This window comes from Ascaphus truei, chromosome 7 (assembly GCF_040206685.1).
Source record: "Ascaphus truei isolate aAscTru1 chromosome 7, aAscTru1.hap1, whole genome shotgun sequence".
In the NCBI taxonomy this organism is placed as follows: Eukaryota; Metazoa; Chordata; class Amphibia; order Anura; family Ascaphidae; genus Ascaphus; species Ascaphus truei.
In genome coordinates, this window is record NC_134489.1 from 30,610,427 (window position 1) to 30,637,542 (window position 27,116).

Genomic DNA, 27,116 nt, shown 5'->3' on the forward strand with positions numbered 1-27,116 from the left:
GGTGTTTCGACCATGTATCTCTCGGATATGGGTTTATCTGGAAAATATACGTCTGGCAGCGGCATCTCTCCCTGCAAATCCAGTGAACATGGCTGCACAACGTTAAATGGCTCCGTGTTGCCATGACAACGAAACGCCATGTTGCAACGACAATGGGCTGTCACATGATGCCTCAGCGCCATAAGGCATCCTGTTGCCAGGGCAACTTGACGCTGATGCCAAAGGTAACAGAGATAAAATGAATAAAACATTTTTTTTAAATATTATTGCATAAAGTCTCTGGTCAGACTTCAATGGAAAGTGGCGTCTAGTTGCTGCCTCTCCTGCCGGTTCATACCGGAAGCTAAGCCCGATGTGCACGGGACCAGTGTGGGGGGCATCAGAGGCTTCCTACGGGCTTGTGTGGTGAGATTTGTGTGCACAGACCCAACAGAGCAGCAGCGTAATATTTTGTGTGTTTGTGTGTGGGATTCCGTTTTGTGTGTGGGATTATGTTTTGTGTATGTGGGAGGGGGTCTTCCGTTTTTTTGGCTGTGGGGGGGGGTAAATTCCGTATTGTGTGTGGGGGGTGGGGGGTCTGTGGGGGGGATTGTATGTGTGGTGGTGGTTTTCGTTTGGGGGGATTCCATTTTGTGTGTCTATGGGGGGTGGGGGGGAGAATACCGTATTGAGTGTGTGAGGGGATTATGATTCGTGTGGGGGGAATTGTATGTCTGGTGGGGGCTTCCATTGGGGGAGGGATTCTGTTTTGTGTGTCCTGCAGGGAGTAGGGGCATTTTGTGTGGGCTGCAGGGGGGGGTACCATCTTGTGTGTACTGCAAGTTCCGGTGCCATTGTGCCATTGCGTGTGCTGCAGGGAGGAGCATTTTGTGTGTGCTGCAGTAGCTGTGCCATTGTCTCTGCTGCGGGGGGGGGGGGGGGGCATTTTGTGTTTGCTGCAGGTGTGTTCCATTTTGTGTGTGCTGCAGGTGGGTGTCGTTATATGTGTACTTGCGGGGTGGGGGGTTACTGTATCTTGTGTGTGCTGAACGTGCGGATTCCAGTTTAGGGTTGGCAAAAAGGTATGGGCCTATGGACAGCAAAATTGTAAATCCACGTGTGTGTGTGTGTGTGTGTGTCGCAACTTTTATCATTGTGTCCAGTATTTTTGGAGAAGCCACCTGGCAACCTTAGCTACTGTACATAGACATGTTAAACATTCAGTGATAAAAAACAAAGTCAGTTTTATTATTTAGATACAGAAGAGACTATATTCTTCATTTCAAAATATTCAAGAATCACCTTCACAGTCTGTTAATAGCAGTTGTGGTTCTCCTGTCAGCCTACTTTTTCTGGGTTAGATAGGCTCTAGTGTTCATTTCAGGCCTGAGAAGTATAATGTAACATTTAGGAATAAATATACAACCCAGTAACCCAGCACTGGAAGCCAGGATGGCAAATATCTCTACAGCTACTGTGTATCTGCCCTTGCTGCTCATATAGGCTGGGATGAAGGAGATCCAGACACTGCAGAACACCAACATGCTGAATGTGATAAACAGGGCTTCATTAAAACTATCAGGCAAGTTTCTGGCTAAGAAAGCAACAATGAAACTAATAAAGGCCAGAAATCCCATGTATCCAAGTACACAATAGAATCCAATCAGTGACCCTTCATTACATGTAAGTAATATCTTCCCAATCTGATCTTCCATGTTATAATATGGGAAAGGAGGGGAGCTTCCCAGCCAAACAGCACATATTAGAACTTGAATCAGAGAACAGAAGAGGACGATAGAGTTAGACACTATGGATCCCATCCAGCCCCTGAACTTGCTGTCTGGCCTGGTGACATTAAAGGCAATGATTACAGTCACAGTTTTGGCTAGAATGGAAGAGACAGAAATGGAGAAGGTGACCCCAAACACTGTTTGTCGCAGAATACAGGTCACTTGGAGGGGGTGACCAATGAATATCAGGTTACAGAGGAAGCACATCTTGAGAGAGAGAAGTAGAATGTAGCTGAGGTCTCTGTTGTTGGCTTTCACAATGGGAGTGTTTTGGTATTTGATGAATATTCCCATAACTAAAGTGGTGAGAAGAAAGAACAGAACAGATATCAAAGCCAGAGATGTACCCAGGGGATCTTCATAGGACAAATAAATGTTTTCTTTATCAATGCAATCGTCTCTGTTACTATTTGGCCACTGAGTTGCTGGGCATTTGACACAGGTACTCATATCTAAAAATGGAAAAGCACAATTCCTTTAGTGAAAAGTGTATTCAGTACAAATTCACAACATTATTTAACACATTTCTAGTAACTTACAGAAGAGACATTCCCACCAAATATGAAATCATAGAGTTAAGACACATATGCCATTGAATACTTATACGATTCTTTGTTCATTATGAATACATCTGAAAGTTTTATGACTGGTCCATGAAGTATGGTGTGTATAGCGTGATTGAACAACATATTTATTTATATGCAGTTACCCTAATAGTTATACTCCTCTAACCCAGGAATTGCCAAAACAGTTGTTATCTGTGATTGATAGGGCAATTACAGTATTGTCAGTTTTATGCTTTGTCATTCTAAGATTTTGATTCAGTCCTTCTTTTCTATTTCTAACTTCAGGCATGAAAGAGTTAAAGGATCAGTTTCTCCTACAGAATCAACCTGATACCTGACCCTGAGTCTGCATTTGTTTATCTCCAAACAGATTTCATGAAAATCTGTGCTACCCATGCCCCACTACGCAGAATAAGAGTACAGGGGGCCAACCTTCAGTGTGTTACATCTGATCTTTTTGCACGTTACCATTTTTGGGATGCGATGTGGAAAAGATACAAAGTAAATTGCACCACTAAGGATTGAAATAACTACAGATGTCTATGGAATACATCCACAAGGCAAACAAGACTTACAAAAGCGCAATATTACTCTGACAATCTTTAGCAAACGTCACCAAACGCAGGAAACTTCTGGAAGGTCATCAACAATATATTCCAGCCTTCTAACAATCAACAACCATCTAATATCATAAATGATAACTCTACTCTGACAAATCCCCCTGATATTGCAAATGCATTCAATGAATACTTTGTGGGGTGTGCTACTTCTTTAATATCAAAGCACACCCCAACTACAATCATAAAGTTCAACCTGGGAGAACCCCCATAATCCCCTTCGCTACAGTGCTTACAATTTTCAATTTGTCAGAGTACCGTATTTGAAGATGAGATTTCACAGGTGCTCACAGTATTAAAATTAACCAGTTAATGTGGACCTGACCTACTGCAATCAAAGTTCCTATGACAGTGCCCCAGCCATTGCCATACAGCATACCTACATCGTCAACTCTATTTTGACTTCAGGCCATATCCCATAGACCTGAAAAACTCTAGAGTTGTCCCAATCTTCAAAAGTAGGACGTAAACAGTGTCTATAACTAAAGACCAATCTCCCTTCTCCCAATACTATTCAAAGTAATGGAAAAATGTGTCCACTCCCAATTAAGTGATTACTATACCAACACAAATTTCCTTAGCCAACTCCAGTCTGGCTTTCGCCTAAACCACTCCATGGTAATTACCCTCTTAAAAGTTTGCAATGAGATTCAGCGTGGAATGGAACTGGGACAACTACTGTAACTTGTACCATATTCCTAGATTTTGCAAAGGCTTTTGATACCGTTGATCATGTTATCGTGTTAAACGCTTCAGTACTCTGGAATAGGGGAGCATGCTTTAAATTGGTTTCACTCATACTTATTGGATGGATCCAAATTTATGTCTATTTCAGGCTCTAACTGCAGCCACTATAATATCACCTATGGGGTCCTGCAAGGCTTTGTTCTGGGGTCCCTACTCTTTTCAGTCTTCATTAATGATTTATCTACAATTTGTAAGGGAACTTCAATGCACATGTTTGCAAATGACACAATCTTATATGCACACAGCCCTTGCCTCACTGACCTTGGGCACGTAATTCAATCTAATTTTTCAATACATTAATTCTGGATTTTCTAAAAGAAAACGGTTTTTAAATACAGACAAAACTGTATCGATGGTATTTGGGACTAAGGCTACATTTCTAAAGCTTCCAACGACAGACCTACAGATCAGAAAAAACTCTAACACCATTCTTGCCCCTATCACTAGTTTTAAGTATCTGGGAATTTGGCTTGACATATATCATATTTATACTCGGACATCCAAAACATATGCCCAACTAGGTATACTTTATAGGAACATCTACCCCCTCTGTATCTAAAACTCTCTCCCGCCTTAAACCTTTCTCACTTTCTGCCCCGCACCTCTGGAATGCCCTTCCCCTCAATACCTGACTAGCACCCTCTCTATCCACCTTTAAGACCCTCCTTAAGACACATTTGCATAAAGAAGCATATGAATAGCACTGGATAATCCTAGACACATGATACATAAAGCTTGGCCCCCCGCAGACGCACTTATTAAAATTCCCTCCTACTGTCTCTTTATTTTCCCCTACCAATTAGATTGTAAGCTCCTCGGTGCAGGGACTCCTCTTCCTTAATGTTACTTTTATGTCTGAAGCACTTATTCCCATGACCTGTTATTTATATTATTTGTTATTTATATGATTACAACATGTACTGTATTACTACTGTGTAGCGCTATGTACATTTATGGCACATATAAATAAAGACATGCAATACAATACAGCTTCCCAAACTCACCTTACTAAACTAAACACCCTCTATAAATCAATATTCCCCTTTAATGAAAAGTTCAGTCCGCGCTCTGGCTCTTTAAACTTGGAGTGTTGGTCCCTCTCAGTTCTCTTGCTGCTTCTGTGTTTATGAGGTGTCTCCCCCACCTCCAAATGTGGTCTCCACCGGAACCCCGATGGTGATACCAATATCAGCAAAACAAGAAAAAACACAAAAGCGCACCAAGATGAGAGATAGATATTGTATTAGCAACAAATAATAAAATTAGTAACTTACATATAAAATTTCTTTAATAATCCCCGATTCTGGTGTCTATCACAGGAGTAGGGCATCACATAGGAAGTATGAAGGGTAATCTCAGTTCTGAGAGATCAGACCCGCGCGCTGTTGTGGCTGGCGGTTTTACTACCCACCACCAGTACACACTCAAGTGTACCGTTCCTGCTTATTTCCGATCGTTTCTATGCTATCAAAAACGGACAGGCATCCTAAGGACACCTATTGAAGGCCCCGGTTCCTGCACATGTGTGCTACACTCTGCACCACGCTACCACACGTGGAGGACAGGAGAGTGAACAGAGACAGCCCCAGCGCGCGGGTCTGATCTCTCAGAACTGAGATTACCCTTCATACTTCCTATGTGATGCCCTACTCCTGTGATAGACACCAGAATCGGGGATTATTAAAGAAATTTTATATGTAAGTTACTAATTTTATTATTTGTTGCTAATACAATATCTATCTCTCATCTTGGTGCGCTTTTGTGTTTTTTCTTGTTTTGTCAATATTCCCCTTTGTACTACAATGTAATTACAACAAACATCACTGCAAAATGATCAAAGAACTAGATTACGCAAAGAACATTTTTCCTGTCTTCAAATACTTTCTGGGAAAGATACCCACCTATCTGAACAAACTCCTGACCCATACTACACGCAGCACTTATACCTGAGATCTGACTACAAAAGACTGTTCATGGTCCCAAGATTCAAAAGGAATCCGACTGCTCCTCCTCCTCTTATCGTGCACGTGACGTCTGGAACAACCTACCTCATACTCTCAAACCCATCTCCAGTATAAGAAATTTGAAGACTTCAGCTGTCTCTCATTTTATTCTTGTCTGTAACTGTTCTATATGGCCATAATCATATTATCTCTAACTGTCCATGAAATGTCTGTAAATTGAATGTATAACCTCATTTCATGTTCATTTAAAGTAACCATGTATCTGTCACCATAACTCTGTGCCCAGGACATACCTGAAAACGAGAGGTTACTCTCAATGTATTATTTCCTGGTAAAACATAACAAAAATGTAAAAAATAAAATCAATACTTGTTTTTTACACCTCAAGGAAAATTAGGGGCTCCTGAGATTACCGGTGAAGTTACTAAATTAAACATCTATCAGAAAAAACAAAATGGCTGTCAAATCTTATCCTCACTCTGGTATCTTAGGCACAAACCTCGAATGAAACCTACTGCACCATGACCAGAATAGTCTCTGGAGCTGAAAAAGACAGCTCTTTACAAAGGCTCCCCATCTTCATAGGAAAGTATGGAAGACGAGGTGCCAACAAATCAACGCATGGATGCTTCGTCCGGACCAATACCAGAACGAATGCTCGTCTATAATGGGACAATCTGCTATGGGGGTGATGACAGTGTTTGGAAGACTGTACATGGGGAAGGCTTAAAAGGAATGGGAAATTCGAACTGGCCAATGAGAATCTTGCCGATGGGGACAATACCCAGCAATGGTTCTCAGAGCCAGCCCTGAATTATCTCCTGTAGAGATCAGCTCCTTTGAGACTGGATCAAACAAAGGTTCCGGTTTTTTTTTTTTAACAATCTTTTTTTCCTTCTCTTGGAGGCATATATAAAGAAAAAATACAAACAGTTGTTACAGTCGGGTCAAAACAGAGAATGTAGAAGTCATCGGCACATGACTGTTGGATAAATTAGATGCCCCAATAAATCCTTTTCCTGATTAAATAGTAGAAAGAGGGGGGGACACAGAGTGGGAAGATAGGTGGTGATGACTAGAAGAGGTAGGGGGGGTCTCTCCGATACTTCCAGGGCTATGGTTGTTTAGTTGTTGGCTAGGACCTGTAGCAGGGGTGGAGCTCCTGAATCGGGCCAGGGTTCCCAAGTGTTGTAAAATTGGGGCATTTTTTGTTTCAGCATAGCCGTGAGTCTTTCCATATTCATAACCGTGTTTATCCTGTTCACTACAGTCCTCCTTGATGGGGCCTTTATTTGCTTCCAGGCCGCCGCGACTGAGCATCTCGTCGCCGTTAGTATGGCGGAGGTCAGCCTGGTCATGGGGGCTGGGAGGTCCTCTATTGGTTTTCCCAGCACGTATGTCAGGGTGTCCAGGGGGATCTCCAGTCCTAGGGTATCATCTAGGAGTCTTTGGACTCTGGTCCAGAACTTCTGGATCTCCGGACATGACCACCAAATATGGGCCATGTCACCCTTTTGACCACATCCCCTCCAGCACAGGTCATCTGTGCCGGGGAAAATCTGGCTCAGTCTGCTCGGGGTCAGGTACCACTGAAATAGTATTTTATAGATATTTTCTTTTGTGACGGAACAAATTGAAGTTTTGGAAGTTGCTTCCCAAACTTCCTCCCAGTCCTCAACGTCTATTGGTGTGTTGAGGTCTGCACACCATTTTTGCATGTGGGCATGGGTGGGTGGGGGGAGGGAGGTCTCGGTTATTTTGTAAATTCCAGAAATTAGTCCTTTCTGGTATTCTCTTATTCAACAGAGGGACTCATATCTGGTCTGCGGGGGGAATTTCGAGGTCGGGGATAGAGCTCCAAGGAAATGCCTTACCTGTAGGAATTTGAAAATGGGGAGATTGGGGGCTGTAAATTTAGTTTTGAGCTCTTGGAAGGACAGAGCTTCGTCATTCTCCAGCAGATCCGCAACCATACTAATGTCTAGGTCCTGGAATTGACCGAACTGGGTTTGGGAGCACCCAGGAGGGAATTCTGGGTTTCTGAGCATGGGGATGAGTTGGGAGGGGGATGAAGTTAGGCCATATTTCTCTCTGTTCATGAACCAAGTGGACCACGTGCATTTCATTGCTCCGAGCTCAAGCTTCTGAGGTCTCTTTTCTTTGTACTCCTGGGACCATAGTAATACCGGGAGGGGGATGGGGGATGCGTGGTGGGACTCTATTGCTAGCCAGCAGTTGGAGCTCGGGGGTTATTCCAAACCACTACTTGCCTCAGCTGAGCCGCTTGGTAGTATCTAACTACAATAACTAGGTAGATCCCAAAGATCTTAGTAATGGCCTCTATGGCATAATTAAACACTGAATATAGTGCTACTAGGTTCAAAATTTTAACTGCAGAGGCACCAAAGCAAAGGTCGCTGTTAATACAAGCCTGGCGGTGAGATTCCTCTGCTTATCCTACATCTAGACGCTGCCACTTCTGATGGCGTCACCTATGACGTCATCACGTTAAGATTATATTTGAATAAAACTTTTTTGTTTTTCCTGGCTAGTTTGGTTCAGATGGGATCATTGGACCTATTTACTATATCATTTGATAGGCCAATGTTAGTCTGCTCACTATACCTTATACATTGAGTGCTCTACTGTGAGGGAACCTTTTTTGATCCTTCTTTGGGATCTACCTAGTTATTATAGTTACATATCCCTCTGAGCACCTTTGGTTTATTTACAATTACACCCACCACGTATTTGGATGAGCGGTTGTTTCTCCTCTATAGTATCTAACTACGTCAGGGACCCCCAGTCCTCCTCTTGTCTTTGCGGACAGGAGTACAACCTCGGGACCCTAGGTTTGCGTTGTCTCCATATGAAGCGTAGGATATGCGACTGTATGTTTCTTAATTCGGCTAGTGGAACTGGGACTGGGAGTGTTTGGAAATAATACAATAGGCGGGGGAGGATATTTATTTTAGCGGACACAATTCTGCCAAACCAGGAGATCTGGTATACGTTCCAAGCGTCTAGGTCTCTTTTGATTTGTTCAAATAGGGGTGGGTAGTTACCTCGGTACAATGAGCTGTATGAACTAGTAATTTTTATTCCCAAGTATTTTATGTGGGAGGTATTCCATTTGTACTTATAATATGACTGTAGGAGTTTCCAAATGTTATCTGGGAGGGAAAGGTTGAGCGCTTTGGATTTATCCGTGTTTATTTTATAGTCTGAGACCTGACTGAATTGGTCTAATAGTTTCTGTCGACTACGGAGGGAGATGTGTGGGTCAGCGAGGGTCAGAATAACGTCGTCCACAAAAAGGGATATTTTATAGTCTTTATCGGCGATTGATATGCCTTTGATGTTGGGTTCGGCTCTAATTTGGGATCTTAACGGTTCAATGGAGATTGCGAAAAGTAATGGGGAGAGGGGACAGCCCAGCCTGGTTCCATTTCTTATCTGGATTGGGTTTGAGTGTCCTCCTGGGAGTTTTAGATATGCGGTGGGGTTCTGATATAGGGCCCGGACAAACTCGAGGAAGGGGCCTGAGAAACCGAATTTAATCATGGTCTGGTCGAGAAAGGTCCATTTGATCCGATCGAAAGACTTTTCGGCATCCAGGCTTAGAATTATGGCCAGGAGTTTATTGTGATGCACGTGGTCAATAATATCAATGATTTTACGGGTGTTGTCAGAGGCCTGTCTTCCTGACACGAAGCCCACTTGGTCTATATGAATTAGTCTGGGGAGAATAGGGTTTAATCTGTTTGCGAGGATCTTGCTGAAGAGTTTAAGGTATGTGTTAAGCAGGGAGATCGGTCTGTAATTACCGCATTGAAGCGGGTCCCTTCCTTCTTTATGGATAATGGCAAAGTTGGCAGCTGAAATTGTGCCCGGGATCGGTTCTCCTTCTAGGAAGGAGTTGAACATGTCAATTAGGTAGGGGGAAAGGGACGCTATGAATTTTTTGTAGTAGACATTCGAAAAGCTGTCTGGGCCTGGGGTTTTGGCTATTTTGAGGGAGCTTATGGCTTGGGCCAGTTACTCCTGCGAGATTTAATGGTTCAGGGTTGCGAGCTCCTCTTCAGTGAGAGAGGGTAGATTGCATCACGCCAGGTATTGCGAGGCAATATCTGCGGTGTCTTTTTCTAGGTTGGGGGGGTGGAGATTGTAAAGATCTTCGTAGAAGGTCGCAAATTCCTGAGCAATTTCTTTCTCCACATAGGTAATCTGGCCACTTTTTGTGCGGATCCTCGAGATTTGGGCTTTTATCTTAATACCTCTTAATTTTGACGCTAGGAGTTTGTCTGCCATTTTGCCCCTGTCGTAGAACCTTTGGTTGGTCCATTTTAGCGCTCTCTCTACCTCTTCTAATTGGGATAGTTTTAGCTCTGATCTTGTTTTGTCAAGTATTCTAAATAGTCTTTTGGAGGGGGCCTTTTTGTGTTGTTGCTCGAGGGCTAGTATCTTATCCGTAAGTGCTTTTTGTAATTTTAGCTTCGTTTTTTTCTTGTGGGATGCTAATGAGATTAGGTCTCCTCTGATTGTCGCTTTGTGTGCTTCCCAGAGCGTTGACGCTGCTGACACTGACCCTCTATTTATTTCAAAGAATGAGGCCAATTTTCGCTTAATTGATTCCACTACCTGCGGGTCATTGAGGAGGGAGTCATTAAGTTTCCATTTATACGTGGAGCTCTTGAAAAAAGGCAGAGAGAGGGTCAATTCGACAGGGGCATGGTCAGACCACATAATTGGGCCTATGTTGGAGTGGGAGGCTGCCTGGAGAACGTTGGTGGTACCTAGCAAATAGTCGATCCGCGAGTAGGACCGATGTGGGGCTGAAAAGAATGTGTAGTCCCTCTGGTCTATGTGCTGGGCCCTCCAAATGTCTGTGAGGGAAAAGTTATGTATAATCTCTCTGAACGTTTTCGCTTTTTTCTGAGTCTGGGCTGTGTGGGTGGTAGTGGGCATATTAGATTTGTCTTGGTCTGGCGAGAGAACCATATTAAGGTCCCCGACCACTAGCAGGGAGGCGAGTACTGATTTGTCTAAGGAGTCCAGAAGGTCCTGTAGGAAGTGGACCTGGTTTTCGTTGGGGGCATATACAGTATAGTAATGATAGAGATTGGAGTTCCTGACAGGGAGCCTTGTAGGAGTAGGTACCTTCCCACCGGGTCTCTAGTTATGCTAGCGGGGACAAAGGGGACATTGTTTTTTATTAGTACAGAAACTCCTCTTTTTTTATTGGGGGAGGAGGCATAGAAGGCCTGAGGAAAGGCGTGTTTGAACGTATTAGGGGGGTCGTTTGAATTAAAGTGGGTTTCGTGAATACAGATAATATCGCCCTTGGTTTTTCTAAGTTCCTGTAGTGCTAATTTGCGTTTCTTAACTGAGTTGAGGCCCTTAACATTAAGGGAGATAATTTTAATTGACGACATTATTTGGGGGGATTGTTCCCAGAATTGAGTGCTCTGGGCCTCGTGTGTTTCCCATGATGGGGGTGATTTGGTTCCTTAAGGGGGGAGGGTGGCCATGTTTCCTGCCTCCTGGTCCTCACAGATGAGAAAGATCGGGGAGTGGGGGAGAGGGCTTGGAGGGGGAGGGGGGGGGGAAGACCCACATGGGGAGAAAAAAAAGCGGGCTTTCGGGGAGCCCAATAGAAATTTCCTTTGGCACCGTGGTGGCAAAGGAAGGGGGTTCAGAACCCCTGGAGATCCTTCCGGGGCGCCAATCATGGGGCACTGCCAGGCTGGGAGGTCCGACACCCTCCATAACTGGGTTAAATGGGGAGTCTACCTGTGGCCGTGGTGGGGGTAATAACTCGGGAGAACTACGAACATTCCCAATGGTGGGACAGTGTGATGCTGGGGGGGGGGAGGTAGCTCTTTGAGCCATTGGCTTTTGGTAACCTTAGTGTTGGGGGCTGGTTGGAGGGATAGTGCTTGGGGGGAGGGGTGGGGGGGGGAGGGTTGGGGAAGGGGGAGGGGGGAGGGGGGAGAGGGGAGGACGCGGGGGAGGGGGAAGGGAGGGAAAGGGGAGGGGGGAGAGGAAGGGGGGGAGAAGAGGGGGGAAGAGGGGGAGGGGGATGTGTGGACATGGGGGGCTAGCCTTGGCACAAGAGCAACCCGTTATCTTTACACCATTTACAACTGAGGTTGGGCGCAGGAGGCCCCTGGTGGTAGATAGATTTACAGTGGCGGGCTTAGATTGCCCTTTAAATGCTGTAGATCATGCTCGGACAGTTCAGGGACCAGGTTGAGAAAAAGTTTTTTAAGGTAAGGCTGGATGATTCTGGCGGGACTGATTCAGGTATTCCTCTGAATCGTAGGTTCTGCCTATGGTCCCGATTTTCGTGGTCCTCGAGGGCATTCTTGAGGTCCGCAATCTCATGGCCCATCCTTGCCATGTCGTCCTATGTATTAGAGTGGGCTTTCGAGGTAGTGTATATTTGTGTCTCAATTGCCTCGGTTCTTGCCGTTACGGTGCCCAGGTCCGCCCTGATATCGCGTAGGATGTCTCTAAGTCCTCCAGATATCCCCTCCTCATCCTGAGGAGCAGCGACTCAAAGAATTCTTTGTTAAGTTCCTGCTGAGCTGGGACAAGTTGGCCGAGCATTGCGGCCTCCGCGGCGTGCTCGTGCTCCTCGCCGCCATCTTGTGAGTCTGAAGACGGCTCCATCTGTCGCTGAGCCGGCTGAAAAAACTTCGTGACGGGGTTCAGTGTTTTTTTTTGCTGCTTCCCTGTCATGACCAAGGTCTTGGGGAGGGTGCTGGCCACTTTTGGGGGGTAATTTCACCGTTTGGGGTGCTATTTTGATTAGCTTTGTGGGGAGGGTGTCGGGAGCTCTTTGACTACCCTGCCATTCACGGTGACGTCACCGGAAGTCTCGGTTCCGGTCTTTTTAATCATTGTCCACAGAAAAAGTCAGCAGCCCTTACCACTGCACAATTTCTGAAGCACTTCAACTCCCACATTTGAATAGCAGGCCAGGTCTGTTTGTGTGCAGGCTGATTAAGTGAATTACCAGCGCTGAACACAGAGAAGACTGAAAATAACAGCATAACAAAAGTTGGATAGACGTTACAGAGCACATTAACAAGATGGATACTAGTTTAACCCCTGAGTAGCCATCTAGACACATAGGGGCAATGGCAGGGCTTAACCTTTATTATAATAGCCGCATTGCCCCCACCGTCACAAGAATCTCAGGAACCTATGGGTCCCCAGAGTTGAAAATAGTGATGTTCATCTCTGGAGGACCCCCGGTTCCAATCCTTTAAAGGTTAGATGGGATGCACGGCTCCTTTAATATGCAGCAAGATGACAAAAATGCAGCTAATAAGAGAACTGGACCATAACTAGTTTTCAATGTAAATTTTTTATAAAAATGTATATTCCAGGACAACTCAGAAATACAAAGTGTGTGTATATGTGTGTATATGTATGTATGTATGTATGTATGTATGTATGTATGTATGTATGTATGTATGTATATGTATACTGCTGCGGCAGACTTTATTCTAACAAATCACCGTTTTTTACCTGTCTGGTTCCTGGAATGCGACGCTGTTCACCTGGCGCATGCCGCGTTCATTTTGCGCTCCCAGCCACGGGTCATGCCCGGCTGACGCGCGGTTGATGGGTTTATTGATAATGGTTCGGATTTTAATAGGCTGCAATGCTTCGAGTGTCCGCCAGATGGCAGAAATTCCTGAATTGTAATGCGCCGAATCAGTAATGTGCCGGCTTGCAGGTGTTTCGTTTAAAAAAGATACTGTACCACAGTGTACTATTGTAACTTGGCCTTGGCCTTGAGACTGAAGGAAGAGTTGCAAAAATGTATCAATTTAGGCTTTTCATATTAAAGAAAGACAAAGACCAATTTTGGTTACAGTATTCTCCAGAGACCCGCCCGCCATGAGTGTTCAAGTGCAGCCCGCTTTCCAAAAACCCGATATGGGCTGCGATTAATGCAACAGATGATAAGATGGCAACAGTAGCTCAAATTTATCCGGATTTTATCGAAAACTATGACTTTTACAATTTTTTGCCAACTCCTCATACGTGGAAGCGTGCAGTAAGGAAAAGGTTATGTAGCGATCCCTGTTTTCATCGTATTGAGTCCCAATTTGTTGGAGGGTATTGGTGTGTATCACCGGATTTTTCCCGTATCTATGATCATGGAGGCGGCAAAAGGCGAAGGGTCATGTTAAAACCAACTAAGAAGCGACAGTCGCTGCCAATCAATGCACCAGCACCAGCACCAGCATCGGCTTCCAATGACGGTCCCACCGTCAGTGACAACCCTGAGCCTGAGCCGGATTTCGAATTCAGTTTTGATGAAACTTGCATGTATCTAAGCGATTTCCAGCCTCACCTGCTGACTACAGGTGGACTAGTCCCGCTGCAAACTATCGACGTGGATGATGAAGAAAGCTGGACTGGCAGTGGACCGGTGCCGGCACCAGCTGAATGGGAAATTCTATGGTGAGTACTGTATTGTTGCCGTATTATTTTGGTGGGGCTGGCTGGGTACTTCTTTAGGGGGCTCACCATTACTGTACATTAAAACTTTTCTTTTTGAAAAGAAAACGGCTAATGGGGGGATTTTGATGGATAATAATGTACTGTATGCTGATGTTTTCCGTCCGTACAGTATACTGTGTAATAAAACCGAACAAATAAAACTATGCATTTATTCTACATGTTCAGTATCGTTTCATTATGTGTCTTCCACAGTATACTGTACAGTTGTATACAGTACCTAACATCTGGGGGCAAAAATAATTTTATTTCTAGGTGCCCTAGAACAAAAGTTCCCACGCCAATTGACCGTGAACTTGACCGAGGCCCTAAGTAGTTCCCACGCCAATTGCGCAAATATAATGTAAAATAACCCGTTCTGTGGGTCTGAGCGGGTTGAAAGTCGCCTGGTCCTCATGAGGAAGGACCCTTGCCATAGTGGCAAAATATCAGCCTTGCACGACCCACGGAACCGGAGATACCAAAAATACAGTTTAAAAGCACATTACCAAAGTGGCTTTTTTTTCTGCCATGCAAGTCAATGGCAGAAACCTGAACTTTAACATTACCCTGACTCCGTTCTGTTGCCACGAGAGGGTCGCAATTTGCCATGCAATCCTGCCGCAGCTAGGACTACACGGTGACCGAATCTGAGCCTTCTAGGTTGAATAGAAACGGAGTTGTGGATTCCAGGTTTCTGCTCATTCTGACTTAGCCGGTTCAAAGCTTTGTCCGCCATTACGTTCAATGGTAGGACCCTCCTCGCTGGCGTGACCCTTTCTCGTCGCCATTACTGCTTGGATCCTGTTGGGGTCAAGTGAGGGGGTTCCTAACATCTGGGGGCAAAAATAATTTTATTTCTAGGTGCCCTAGAACAGAAGTTCCCACGCCAATTGACCTAGTTCCCACGCCAATTGACCTAGTTCCCACGCCAATTGCGCGACCAGGCAGTAAAAAAACAGTGCAGCAAGCCTCGACATTTGTTACTCTGTATTTTGTTATACAGTACAGTACTATCAAAGGAGCGCATGGAAACAATGCACAGTACAGTAAGACAAATCAACATGTTCTTTTATTGGTGCAGTCAGTTCAAAAACATTTAGTTACAAATACAGTACAATGTTGAAGCATTTTAAGTAACATCTCCTTTATTAAAGAAACACAGTACTGTATACAGTACAGTACAGTGGGATGGTGCGCAACACTGTCAGTCAGACCTGCACCAGTTCAGTCCTAGAGGGCAGCAAACATGGCAGGTTTTCAGGGCAACATTGAAAACCGTGCCTGTTTGCGGCCCTCAGGGACTGGAGTTGTGCATGTCCTGTGTAAAAAAACACACAAGATCTCCTTTGTTTAAGTACAGCAGGTACTGTAGGGCAAAACATGTGCAGTACAATACAGTTCAGCACAACAGTATGGTCTCACTGAAAGTCCTCCACATTGTCCAGCCATGGCCGATTCCATGCATGGCGCAAAACGCCATTAATGCAGTCTCTAACACCTTTCATTACAGGATCTGTAACTGGATAAAAGCGCCGCATTTCTTCCACAATTTTTTTCCTTAAATTGACAGGAAGCGCCTTTTTTTGGCGATTCCCATCGTAGTTCACTTTGAACACCCACTCGCAGTACAACGAGTAGGGAACATGGTGCTTAAAAATGATCAAGGCATACTTGTGGGGTACACCAGCACTCCTCACCCTATACTTTTCCCTGAGCGCCGGTGGCAGATCGCACAAGGTGATGTCGGGCACGGTTTCGATGCGAGCGGGTGTAGGTCTTTTGGGAACGGGTGTGCTTGAGGCGATGGGCGATGGTAGGTTGTCTGGGAGGAAGCTTTCCTCCGGTCGTGGTTGCCGGGTTGTCTCCTGGCGTGGTCTTGACGGGGTTGTCATGTCCTCCTCAATGGCATACATGTACACTGCATCTTCTGGTGGAGGGGGTGCGCTTGGTGATGGAAGGGGGACGAAGGTCCCATTCATCACATCCATGTCACCCCCCTGCTCCGGCGTCGGGGAAACAGGGGCATTAACACCGAGCAAATAATGTATGACCGCTATGTCAGCCTCTATATTCTCCATCCGTCGATCCATCCGTTGTTCCATTTGTAGCATCCGCTGCTCCACATTTAGCATTGTCTCCAGAAGCAGATCTATCTTTGCTAGCACAATAGAGTTCCCGGGGAGATCCACACTTATCCCATTCAGGATCCGGTCTAATGAGCTGCTTGTGCATGGCATTTGGACATCTGGGGGGATGGGTGCAACGGAGGATGAGATGGGGGTTCCATAGAGAGAAGCGGCATTGATGGAGAGTGGAGGAGGGGACCTGTGGATACCCGGTAGAGGAGAAGCGGCATCGTCGTCGAAGAGGGATGGAGAAGGTGATCTTTGGATTTCCGGGCGAGAAGCAGAGTCGTCTAAGCGCAAAGGAGACAGTGACCCGTGGATTTCAGAGGCGGCAGCGTCATCAGATGGAAACGGAGAAGATGGGGGTGAAGATTTCCGGGACAGCTACAGCAGAGTCGTCGAAGCATATGTGAGGAAGTGGTCTGCGGATTCGATGGGTTGGCTGCCATTCGTTTTGCGTAGAGAGCACATCACCGTATATCTTCTTCACATATTAAGGCTGACGTCTAAGAAAACCCTTAGCCTTTGGGGTCAGCAGAAGGTTTTCTTTATTGGCCTTAGCCTGTCGCTTTGCCCTTGGCGTGGAAACGGCAACCGCCTTTCGCTTTTTCAGCATGACAGGCACGGCAGAGGTGAGTGGGTTCTTGTGTCCATAGAACCGGGGATGCTCCATGGAAGCAGGTGGCACAATGCAGTAGAGAATCTGGACAAGGGCAAGTTCAGATAATGATCATCAAGTGGTGGGCTACGCAAAGTGTGTGACCATTTATGCATGGCGACCAGGTACAGGTGTTGAAAGTGGGCGTACTCTAATGTGAGTCATTAACGTATAAATACACCATCCATTTTGTGGATTCACTGCACATAGAATACACATCGACTAAACATCGAATATACATTCTTGTGTTTGTATTTCTTTCTACTCGCAGCAATGCCTGTTAAAAAGATTTCAAAGGATCTCAGCATGCGAATTAAAGAGATGTACATGAGCGGACACCGAATTGCAGATATCCAATGCTGGTTAGCTACTTCTGGCCTCGTTGTGCTATCAACCACCGCGATCTATCATGCATACGGAAAAAACAGAGACCGCAAAAGGGCACCAAGGGTAACTAACGCATAAGTAAATTTATAAAACTTAAAAAAAAAAATATAGAAAACTGTACTGTACATCTACAGTACAGTTCTGTATCTACTGTAATACTGTTGTTATTTCTGTTGATTTATATTACAACATACAGTAGTTTGTCTATTTATATTTGTAGTACAGCAGTATACATTTTTTGAATATTTCAATTAATCTTACAACGGTATACAGTATATAGGATGTATATTTATATTTATATTACAACAGTATATTTATATTGTATATTTATATTTATAGTACAACAGTATATATATTTTGTCTATTTATATTTATAGTACAGCAGTATACATTTTTTGTATATTTCAATTAATCTTACAACGGTATATACTGTATAGGATGTATATTTATATTTATATGACAACAGTATATTTATTTTGTATATTTATATTTATAGTACAACAGTATACATTTTTTGTATATTTATATTTGCTGTATATTACAACATTACATTTATATACATTTTATATTGCTGCATATTAATAAAACAATATAATTTCTTTACATTGTAGGGAGACAACTCTTCTGGTGGACAAAATAAGTGAGGAGAATGATGAGAGGAGTGCATTAAGGGTTAAAAACACTCTGCAGGAAAAGCACAATCTGACTGTATCCGAGAGCAGCATAAAGAAGATGAGACGCATCATTGGATGGAAATATGGACGTGTGAGGTTAGTACTGGACAGTACAGGAGGTAAAAGTGTTGTTTCGCAAACTGTACTGCACTGTGCCGCTAAATTTTTTTATTCCTTGTCATTACAGAGCGTACCCCATGATACGGTACACAAACAAAATCAAAAGAGTGCTCCAGGCCCAGGCATGGATCGACAGCGGGGAGACTTTCCAGGATTGCATCTTCACTGATGAGTCTACTGTGTCGCTGGAGAGATTTGCAAGCTTTGCGTTCCACAAAAAAGGCCGCATATCTTTGAAGCCGCGGCCAAAACACCCTGTGAAGCTGCATGTATGGGGTGCCATCTCTAGGCGTGGACTGGGATGCATTGTCATCTTTGAAGGTAAAATTTATCAAATATAATGTCGCCTAATGCACTGTACTTGACTAGTGTTGCCTTACCGTATGCACTGTACTGTACTATTGTGCAGTTTTTTGAGCACTTTTCTTTTCTTGCTATAGGAATCATGAATAAAGCTTTCTTCCAAGACAACATTGTGCCCGAGAATACATCACACGCGACTTCCCCAATGGTCACCGCTTCTACCAGGACAACGATCCCAAGCACACCGCGTCAACGGCGCATATCCTTGAGCGCGGCATCAACTGGGTGAAGACGCCAGCGGAGTAAGTGCAGTAGACCGTGTCCCATTTTTGTTCCCCACTGTTTTTAGCTCTTAAACCAAATGTCCTTTCTTTCCAATGACAGATCGCCAGACCTCAATCCGATCGAAATGGTCTGGCATCAGCTGAAGGACCATATCCGGAAAGTGGCGTAACCCTCCAAAAAGGACGAGTTGTTGAAAGGCATAATCAGTTTTTGGAATGATGTACTCACCGTGGAACGCTGCAATAAATATATAGACCATATTGCCACTGTGTTGGCCATTGTCATCGCACGTAATGGGCAAGCATCAGGAAAGTAGTACAGTGCTGTAGTATTGTAAGTACAGTATGATACAGGTAAGTATGGCACAGATTTTTTCTTTCCAGATAGTCAGAGTATACAGTAGTTAGTTTTTTCTTTACAGAGAGAGCAGCACCAGCCATCAGGTTACAGTACATAGAATTTAACAGTAGTCAGAGTATACAGTAGTTCCAGTATACAGTAGACTAGTTTGACAGTACTACAGTAACTGCCTACTAACTGCTCCATTTTTTTCTTTCCAGAGAAAGCAGCACCAGCCACCTACAGTAGTTCTGCCATAATACAGTACAGTACGCACATACAGTACAGTACAGTAACTGAACTAAGTTTTTGTTTTCTTGTCGTTCCAGGAAAAAGGGTGGCCTAGGGCGAGATGGGGGCGTTGTGTCTCGTTAAATCTGCTTGTACAGTCAAATGTACAGTATATAAACAGCAGTAATGATGTACACAAAACCTCTCCTCTCTCAATGAACTACTGTACTGCAGACAGAATGAGGAAAAGATAAAGGAAAAAATAATATTACTATACAGTATTTACAGCAGTATATATTATACAGTACATTACAGAACTGTATATAGTATTAAATAATATTCTTATAAATGTGCATTACTCATGTTTCCCCATGTTTTACAAATGTTTTCCAAATGGTTATCCAATTTCAAGCTGCCAAAAGAACTTAATAAAGACTGCATTATGTATTATTCTCTGGAGGTGTGTGGCTGAAAGAGTTAGAAGCACTGTAATTTCAAAAGGCAGTTCATCATAAAAAATAATTTAATAAAGGCTGCAGTATGTATTATTGTGTGTTGATGGTTAGAATTGCTTTGCACTTGAAATGTTTCAACATTGTACAGTATTTGTAAATAAATGTTTTTGTACTGACTCCACCAATAAAAGAACATGTTGAATTGCCTCACATTGTTTCCATTTGCTCCTTTGATAGTACTGGGGGGGACTTTCAACCCGCTCAGACCCACAGAACGGGTTATTTTAAATTATATTTACATCTCACATCTCTCCAAAACCCCTCACATCTCTCCCAGCCCCCCTCACATCTCACATCTCTCCCAGCCCCCCTCACATCTCACCGAGCCCCCCCCTCACATCTCACCCAGCCCCCCCCTCACATCTCACCCAGCCCCCCTCACATCTCTCTCAGCCCTCCTCACATCTCTCCCAGCCCCCCTCACATCTCTCCCAGCCCCCCACATATCTCTCCCAGCCCCCCTTTCATATCTCTCCCAGCCCCCCTCACATATCTCTCCCAGCTCCCCTCACATATCTCTCCCAGCCCACCTCACATATCTCTCCCAGCACCTCACATCTCACCCAGCCGCCCCTCACATCTCACCCAGCCGCCCCTCACATCTCACCCAGCCCGCCTTTACATCACTCCCAGCCTCACTCACCTATCTCTCCCAGCCCCCCTCAAATATCTCTCCCAGCCCACCTCACATATCTCCCAGCCCACCTCACATCTCACCCAGCCCCCCCTCACATCTCACCCAGCCCCCCTCACAGTCCTCCCTCCCCCTCATGCCTACCTGGGTGGAAACAGGCACGGGGAGGGCTCCCCGGTAGTAGAATCTCTTGAATCATATCATGAGTGAGGAGCGCTCTATAGTAGCAGGAGACAGGAAGTTCTGGGTCAGGCTGCTAGATGGTGCACCTCCCCTGCAGTCCTGCTATGACTCTCACTCAAGTGATTCTACTACGGCTAATACTTGAAGGCAGCGCATTCCATCTCCGCCGCTGCCATATACCATCTCCCCCTGCCGCTTGTTAAGCACCGGTTGGCCAACATCAGAAATCCAAAGAACAGGTTCGGCTGAATCCCACTCACGACCCCTCCCTTAGTAGCCACGCCCCCCGCCCCCTGCTCCCTGTCTAAGATTATTGCTGAACAGCCGAGGGAAACTTAGGATGTCCATTATTTGTGAGGTGAGTGACATTGGAAGCTCAAAATATTTGCGTTGACCTTCAAATCCGCAGGAGAATGTAGTTTTGTTGTGCTACGTGGTGCCGTTTGTGATATTTCGATGCTTCTGACATACAAACAAACAAACAGACGGAATCCAACTTAAAATTATAGTATGTATATATGTATATATATATATATATATATATATATATATATATATATATATATATATATATATATATTTATATATATAGAGAGAGAAGTACAGAGAGTGCACGTCCCATAGTGTAAATCAGTAATTTAATCAATAAAAAGAAAGAAGATTACTGATTTACACTATGGGACGTGCGCTCTCTGTTCTTCTTTTTCTATAGTTTTCCTGTTGGAATTGGTTATTCCTTTTGAGAGCAGCCGTGGATCCCTGATCATCATTTCTAATTCACCTGGACTTTTATTGGACTTGTACTAAGGGCTGGACTTTTTTCAATTTTTTGTTCTCCCCCCCCCCTCCCCCTCCCCCTTTTTTTCCCTGTTTGATATATGTTATTATATTTTTATCTGCATGTTTTTTAATATTTTTTATATTTTTTCACTTTCATGGTTTTTGTTATATTGTTAGATTGTTAATCACATTGAATTTGTATCATAATTATACACATTATTTACACGTTTAATTTGTTACCTAGTTTCACGAGTGGCGCTACAGAAATTTTTATTTTATATATATATATATACTAAGTTAAGTTATGGTGGGTAAAAAAAGTGACAAAAACCTCCACAGCAAAGCATATAACAAATGGAAATATTCCTGTATGCTCATTTGCATGTCTTAGACATGTCTGCAACCCTGCCTTTTACCATTATCACCCAGCACACAGCACTTCCACTGCAGTAAAGGATTCTGGGAAATGACATACAAATGGCCACACAGTGTCACCTTTTGCTTCAAAACCATTTTAACATGGTTCCCTATAGGCTTAAGCTTGCTGCATGGTCACAGCTTTAAGCACAGTCAAGGTTAAAGCAAGCTTAAGCCTATAAGGAACCATGTTAAAAATGGTTTTGAAGCAAAAGGTGACACTGTGTGTCTATTTGCATGTCGTTTCCCAGAATCCCTTGCTGCAGTGGAAGTGTTGTGTGCTGGGTGATAATGGTGAAAGGTGGGGTTGCAGACCTGTCTAAGACATGCAAATGAGCATACAGGAATATTTCCATTTATTATATATATATTTCCATTTATTATTCTATATATATATATATATATATATATATAATTTGTACATTTATTTACTTATAATATTGCATCTATAGCATTTTTTTTATATAAGGTCATGTGTCACAAAGTTTAAGCTTAAGCTACCACATTCATTCACTCAAATTCTTGGAGGCACTGCACCTACAGTACAGAATATGGAAAATGGGTTTGAAAGCATATCCGGCATCATGAGGAAGTGGGTATGATTACTTGAGCATACTCTATCCTACATGTACAACACTTTGACAGCAATAAGAACATTGAATATTATAGTTATTACTTTGGGGGACATAGCGTAAACTGAATGTTTCTCTTACCTGTTTGATTGGAGAACTCTCCCTCTGGGCAGGGAATACAGTCATAGCAGCAGGAGGGCTGTCCTATCCGTGATGACTTTCTGTATCCAGGAAGGCAGCTTTCACTGCAGACAGAGCGTGGGGTCTGTGTGACAAACAGGAGAAGCCAAATCAGTTTGCACTAGTTCACTAAATGTTTATCACCATATCATTGAGTCTGACCATACAATGCTTGCCAATCACCGAATCATGCTTTCTAACTATCGTCAGGTCACTGCTGTGGTGCAGTCCTGGTATTGTAATCCCAGTTGCAGGTCTGTTGGTACAGTATGCTACATTTAAAGACTGTGTAGTGTGTGTGTCACACAAGGGACCTAGAATCATTTGGCAGGTTTATTTCAGGTATTTTTTACCATCTCAATAGCTAGACACTGGGGAAAGTATATATGGAAAGCAGACACGTACACTGCTTTGTCATAATTTTGTGTGAACTGCTCTAAACACATACAAAATGCATCTATCTATATGTTCTAGTTACCTAGTAGAACTAAAGACAATTTCTCCATGCAGTGCAATTTTGCAACTGTATCCCCTCCTTCTAAAGGGATACTAACATGGGTATTGTTTGCTGGTCCACACTTGGGTTGCTATGGGGGAACCAGATGTCACGAAGGGGTATATAAGAAGGTGGGACTATTCTAGAAGGTGAGGTTCCAGGAGGACATGAGGAGAGGAGCCTTGAGGAGAGTGATAAGTAATGTTTATAAAGTAATAGTATATACTAGGCCCCCTTGTTAATTATGTTGCAGATAGGCACAGTACACGTTAAAGGATTCCCAAAAGTTGGAATGGAGTCCTGAATAAGTAATTAAAAGGCATTTGGCACCCCATAGAGAGCCTCAAGAAAAGAGGGATCTCCGGTGGTGCCGGCAGATCAGTTCTAACCACAGATCAGCACTAATATTCCTCATCAGTCTGTGTGGAAGTGGCCGTTCCAAATTAGGTACCGGGTAGAGGAGAAAGACTAAGAGTTAGAACCAGAAAAACCCCAGGTGGCGCTCAACGCTCAGTGATTACAATCAGTGAATAAATGTGAGAAAAAAATCTGGGCTGAAAATTCACCCTCTTCATAAATGTGCAATAACAAGTCATGATATCTATAAGTGAATAAATACTAGGAGGCTAAGGGGCCTATTCACAAAGCAGTGATAAGTGGTCTAATGCACGATAAATGCCCTTATTGCACGATCCTGCCTGCTTTCCAATTCACTAAACCATGATAACAGTGCAGTATCATGCTATAATGGCTTTTTAACAACCATTAAAAGCCTGGGGTCAAAAAGTCGTCCGACAAGCCAAAAAAAGACAAAATAGCTATATTTTTTGCCAGTAAGAGCTATTCACTCAACCGTGATAAGCTTATCGTACTTTAAATCCTGCAATATTATGTCGCCAGCTAAAGGCTGGCGCTAAACATTTGCAAGATGCATAGAAGCGTTTTCTTTCTTTTTTGCTGCACGGGATTGATATCAGAGACTGGCGGGGTCTCCGGGTGATCCCCACGGGTGTCCAGGGGCCTACGGATGGTCCCTGTGGGTGTCAAGGGGTCTCTTGGCTGCCCCCATGGGTCCGCGCCGGCCTCCGGGGGTGCCCACTGGCATCTGGGTTCAATCTTGTGCAGAAAAACTAATTGCAGCCAGTTTCATTACCTTAGCGCCTAACCACTAAGGTAATGAAAGGGTTAAAAATCAGGCACTGCATTGTTGTTGGTACAGGGGGTGGGTAAAGCTTTTAGTGGCCCCGGGGCGGGTGTTTAGGCTTTGTGGGAGGGTGGCAGTAGAAGTTAACCCCTTCATTACCTTAGTGGTTACAACCGCTAAGATCATGAAGGGGTTAACCCCTCTCGCTACCCTGCTGCAAGGCCTAAACACCCACCGGGGCCACTATCACATTCATCCACCCCCTGTAACAATAATAGGAATGGGTAAAAGGGCTATTAACCAAAAATGGCTAATAGCACTTTTACCCATTACATTTTTTTTACAGTGAAATACATTAAAATAAATACAACCTCCCCAATCTCAACACATACAGTACAGTAATGGGCAAAAATACTATTATATGGATAATAGCGCATTTCCCCATTAAAATAAAAAATAAATAGAATAAAGTAAATAAAACTTGCACTTACCCCTGCCAGGATGAAGGCCATCCTCATCACTGTCCTTGTCGTCCGTTGGCAGCAATATAATAAAAAGTACAATCTAATGGCCACTAAACCCTTAATCACTTTGGTGGTTAGTAACCGCTATAATAATAAAGAGATTACCCCCCCTCCTCCGCTACCCACCCAGGAGGCCTAACCACCCTCCCCGGGGCAACTACGCCCACCCTCTACCATTGATTGGCACAGTGGTACATCATGCCCATATAATACGGGCATGATTTGCCACTGTAGCAATAAATGGGCATGCTAAAAAATAAACAACCACCAAAAATATTACATTAAATCAAAGCAATCACCATAAGAAACACACCAAAAATAATTAAAATGCAAAACAGCTCAAAAATACCAGAAATAAATAAAAGCAAACACCAAAAAATAATTAAAAAGCAAAACATCAACAAAATACCAGAAATAAAAGCAAAAAATAAAAAAAAACATAATTCATAAGCAAAACACAGAAATAAACAATAATTACAAAAACAAATCAACAAAGAAACATAAGAATGATACAAAGCCATCTACAAAAATACATATCAAAGAAATAAAAGCAAGCATTGGCCAAAAAAATGCATTGCTTGTCACTGTATTTATCTATAGTCTTAAGGGGGCATAGATAAATACATGGGCAATCAATGGGCAATCAAAAAATGTAAAATTAAAAAATACAATCAAAATACCTGAAAAATAAAAATTACATGCATTCAATGTTTTTCTTACCTCTAGAATTCTTCACCCTCTGAATCCCGGTGTATCAGAAAGCTCTTGATGCGTGACGCAATGATCCTTAACTTCAAGTAAGTTTTTTCTTCCTTTCTTCTGTTCTCTTCCTTCTTCAGTCTTATTGCTTTGTAATCAATTCAAGGGGGTGGATGTTGTCCTGTCGTCTTCTTGAGGTCAAATGAGATGGAACAGGCCTTATATAAGGCCTGTGACATCACATTTTACTGTCAAATGACACACCTCCAATCTGATTGGATGGTGTACAATATAACAGAACTTCTTTTCTTGGGAAAATGATGTGATGTCATGTGAAGAGAGGGAAGCCAGCCAATAAGGCAGGCCGTGCTTCCCTCCCTTTAACATGATGTCACCAAAACAAGATGGCTACCATAACATGTTAATCCAACCAATCGGATTGTGAGATACACCTCACGTTATATATCCCCAATCTGATTAGTTGTAGTACACCATGTGACAGATTCCATTTTTTTCAGGATGTATCATCACTCCCTTTTGATGATGTCACATCCTTTAAAATAATGGAATATATCACATGGTTTACTACAACCAATCAGATTGGGGATATACCATGCGAGGTATATCTCACAATCCGATTGGTTGGAGTAACATGTGATGGCAGCCATCTTGTTTTTAACGATGTCATCTTAAATGGAGGGAAGCACAGCCTTCCTGATTGGCTGGTTTCACTCCCTTTACATGACGTCTCATACTTTACCCAAAAAAAGAGGTTCGGTTACATGGTACACCATCCAATTGGATTGGAGGTGTGTCAATTGACAGTCAAATGTGACGTCACAGGCCTTATACATGGCCTGTTTCATCTCATTTGACCTCAAGAAGACGAAGGGACAACATGCACCCCCTGGAATGGATTACCAAGCAAAAAGAGAAAACTGAAGAAAGAAGAGGATAGAAGAAAAGAAGAAAGAACTTACTTCAAGCTGAAGATCATTGTGCCATGGATGGAGAGCTTCCTGATACTCCAGGATTCGGAGAGTGAAGACATTTATAAAGGTAAGAAAAACATTGAATGTATGTCATTTTTATTTTTCATGTATTTTGATTGTATTTTTTTTATTGGCCATTGATTGCCAATGTATTTATAGCCTTAGGGCTATAAATAAATACATTGACAAGAAATGCATTTTTTGGCACATTCTTGCTTTATTTCTTTTATATGTATTTTTGTTGATGGATTTGTATCAATTGTGTTTATTGTTTTTGTAATTATTGTTTTTTTTTGGTGTTTTGCTTTCTAATTGTTGTTTATTTTTGGCTTGTTAATTTGGTGGTTGTTTTGATTTAATTTTATATTTTTGGCGTATTTATTTTTTAGCTTGCCCATTTACTGTAATAGTGGTAAATGGGCATGATGACCACTGTGCCAATCAATTGGTTTCTTGGCATTTGTAATTTGTATTTTTTTCTGTAATTTGTTTTATTTTGTGCCTGTTCTTTTTTTAGTTGCCCATTTATTGCTATAGTGGCAAAGCATGTTTTAACACTGTGCCAATCAATGGGTAACGGGGGTAGCGGTAGGGGGTAGATTCCCCAGGGAGGGTGGTTGGGCCTTGCGGGTGGGTAGAAGGGGGATGATGGGTTAACTCCTTAATTACTA

The 27,116-nt window shown here is 43.3% G+C and overlaps 1 protein-coding gene across 1 annotated transcript in view; it reads right to left on the reverse strand.

Moving 5' to 3' along the window:
• Positions 1 to 1,286: 1,286 nt before the first annotated feature.
• The window catches only part of LOC142498892 (vomeronasal type-2 receptor 26-like), a 53,903-nt gene continuing 28,073 nt past the window's right edge, over positions 1,287 to 27,116 (reverse strand). Inside the window, exons 3-4 of the mRNA XM_075607517.1 lie at positions 22,552 to 22,675; positions 1,287 to 2,221 (exon numbers count right to left, since the gene is read on the reverse strand). Coding sequence (XP_075463632.1) covers positions 1,323 to 2,221; positions 22,552 to 22,675 — 1,023 coding nt within the window. The 3' untranslated portion in view covers positions 1,287 to 1,322. The remainder of the gene's footprint in view (positions 2,222 to 22,551; positions 22,676 to 27,116) is intronic.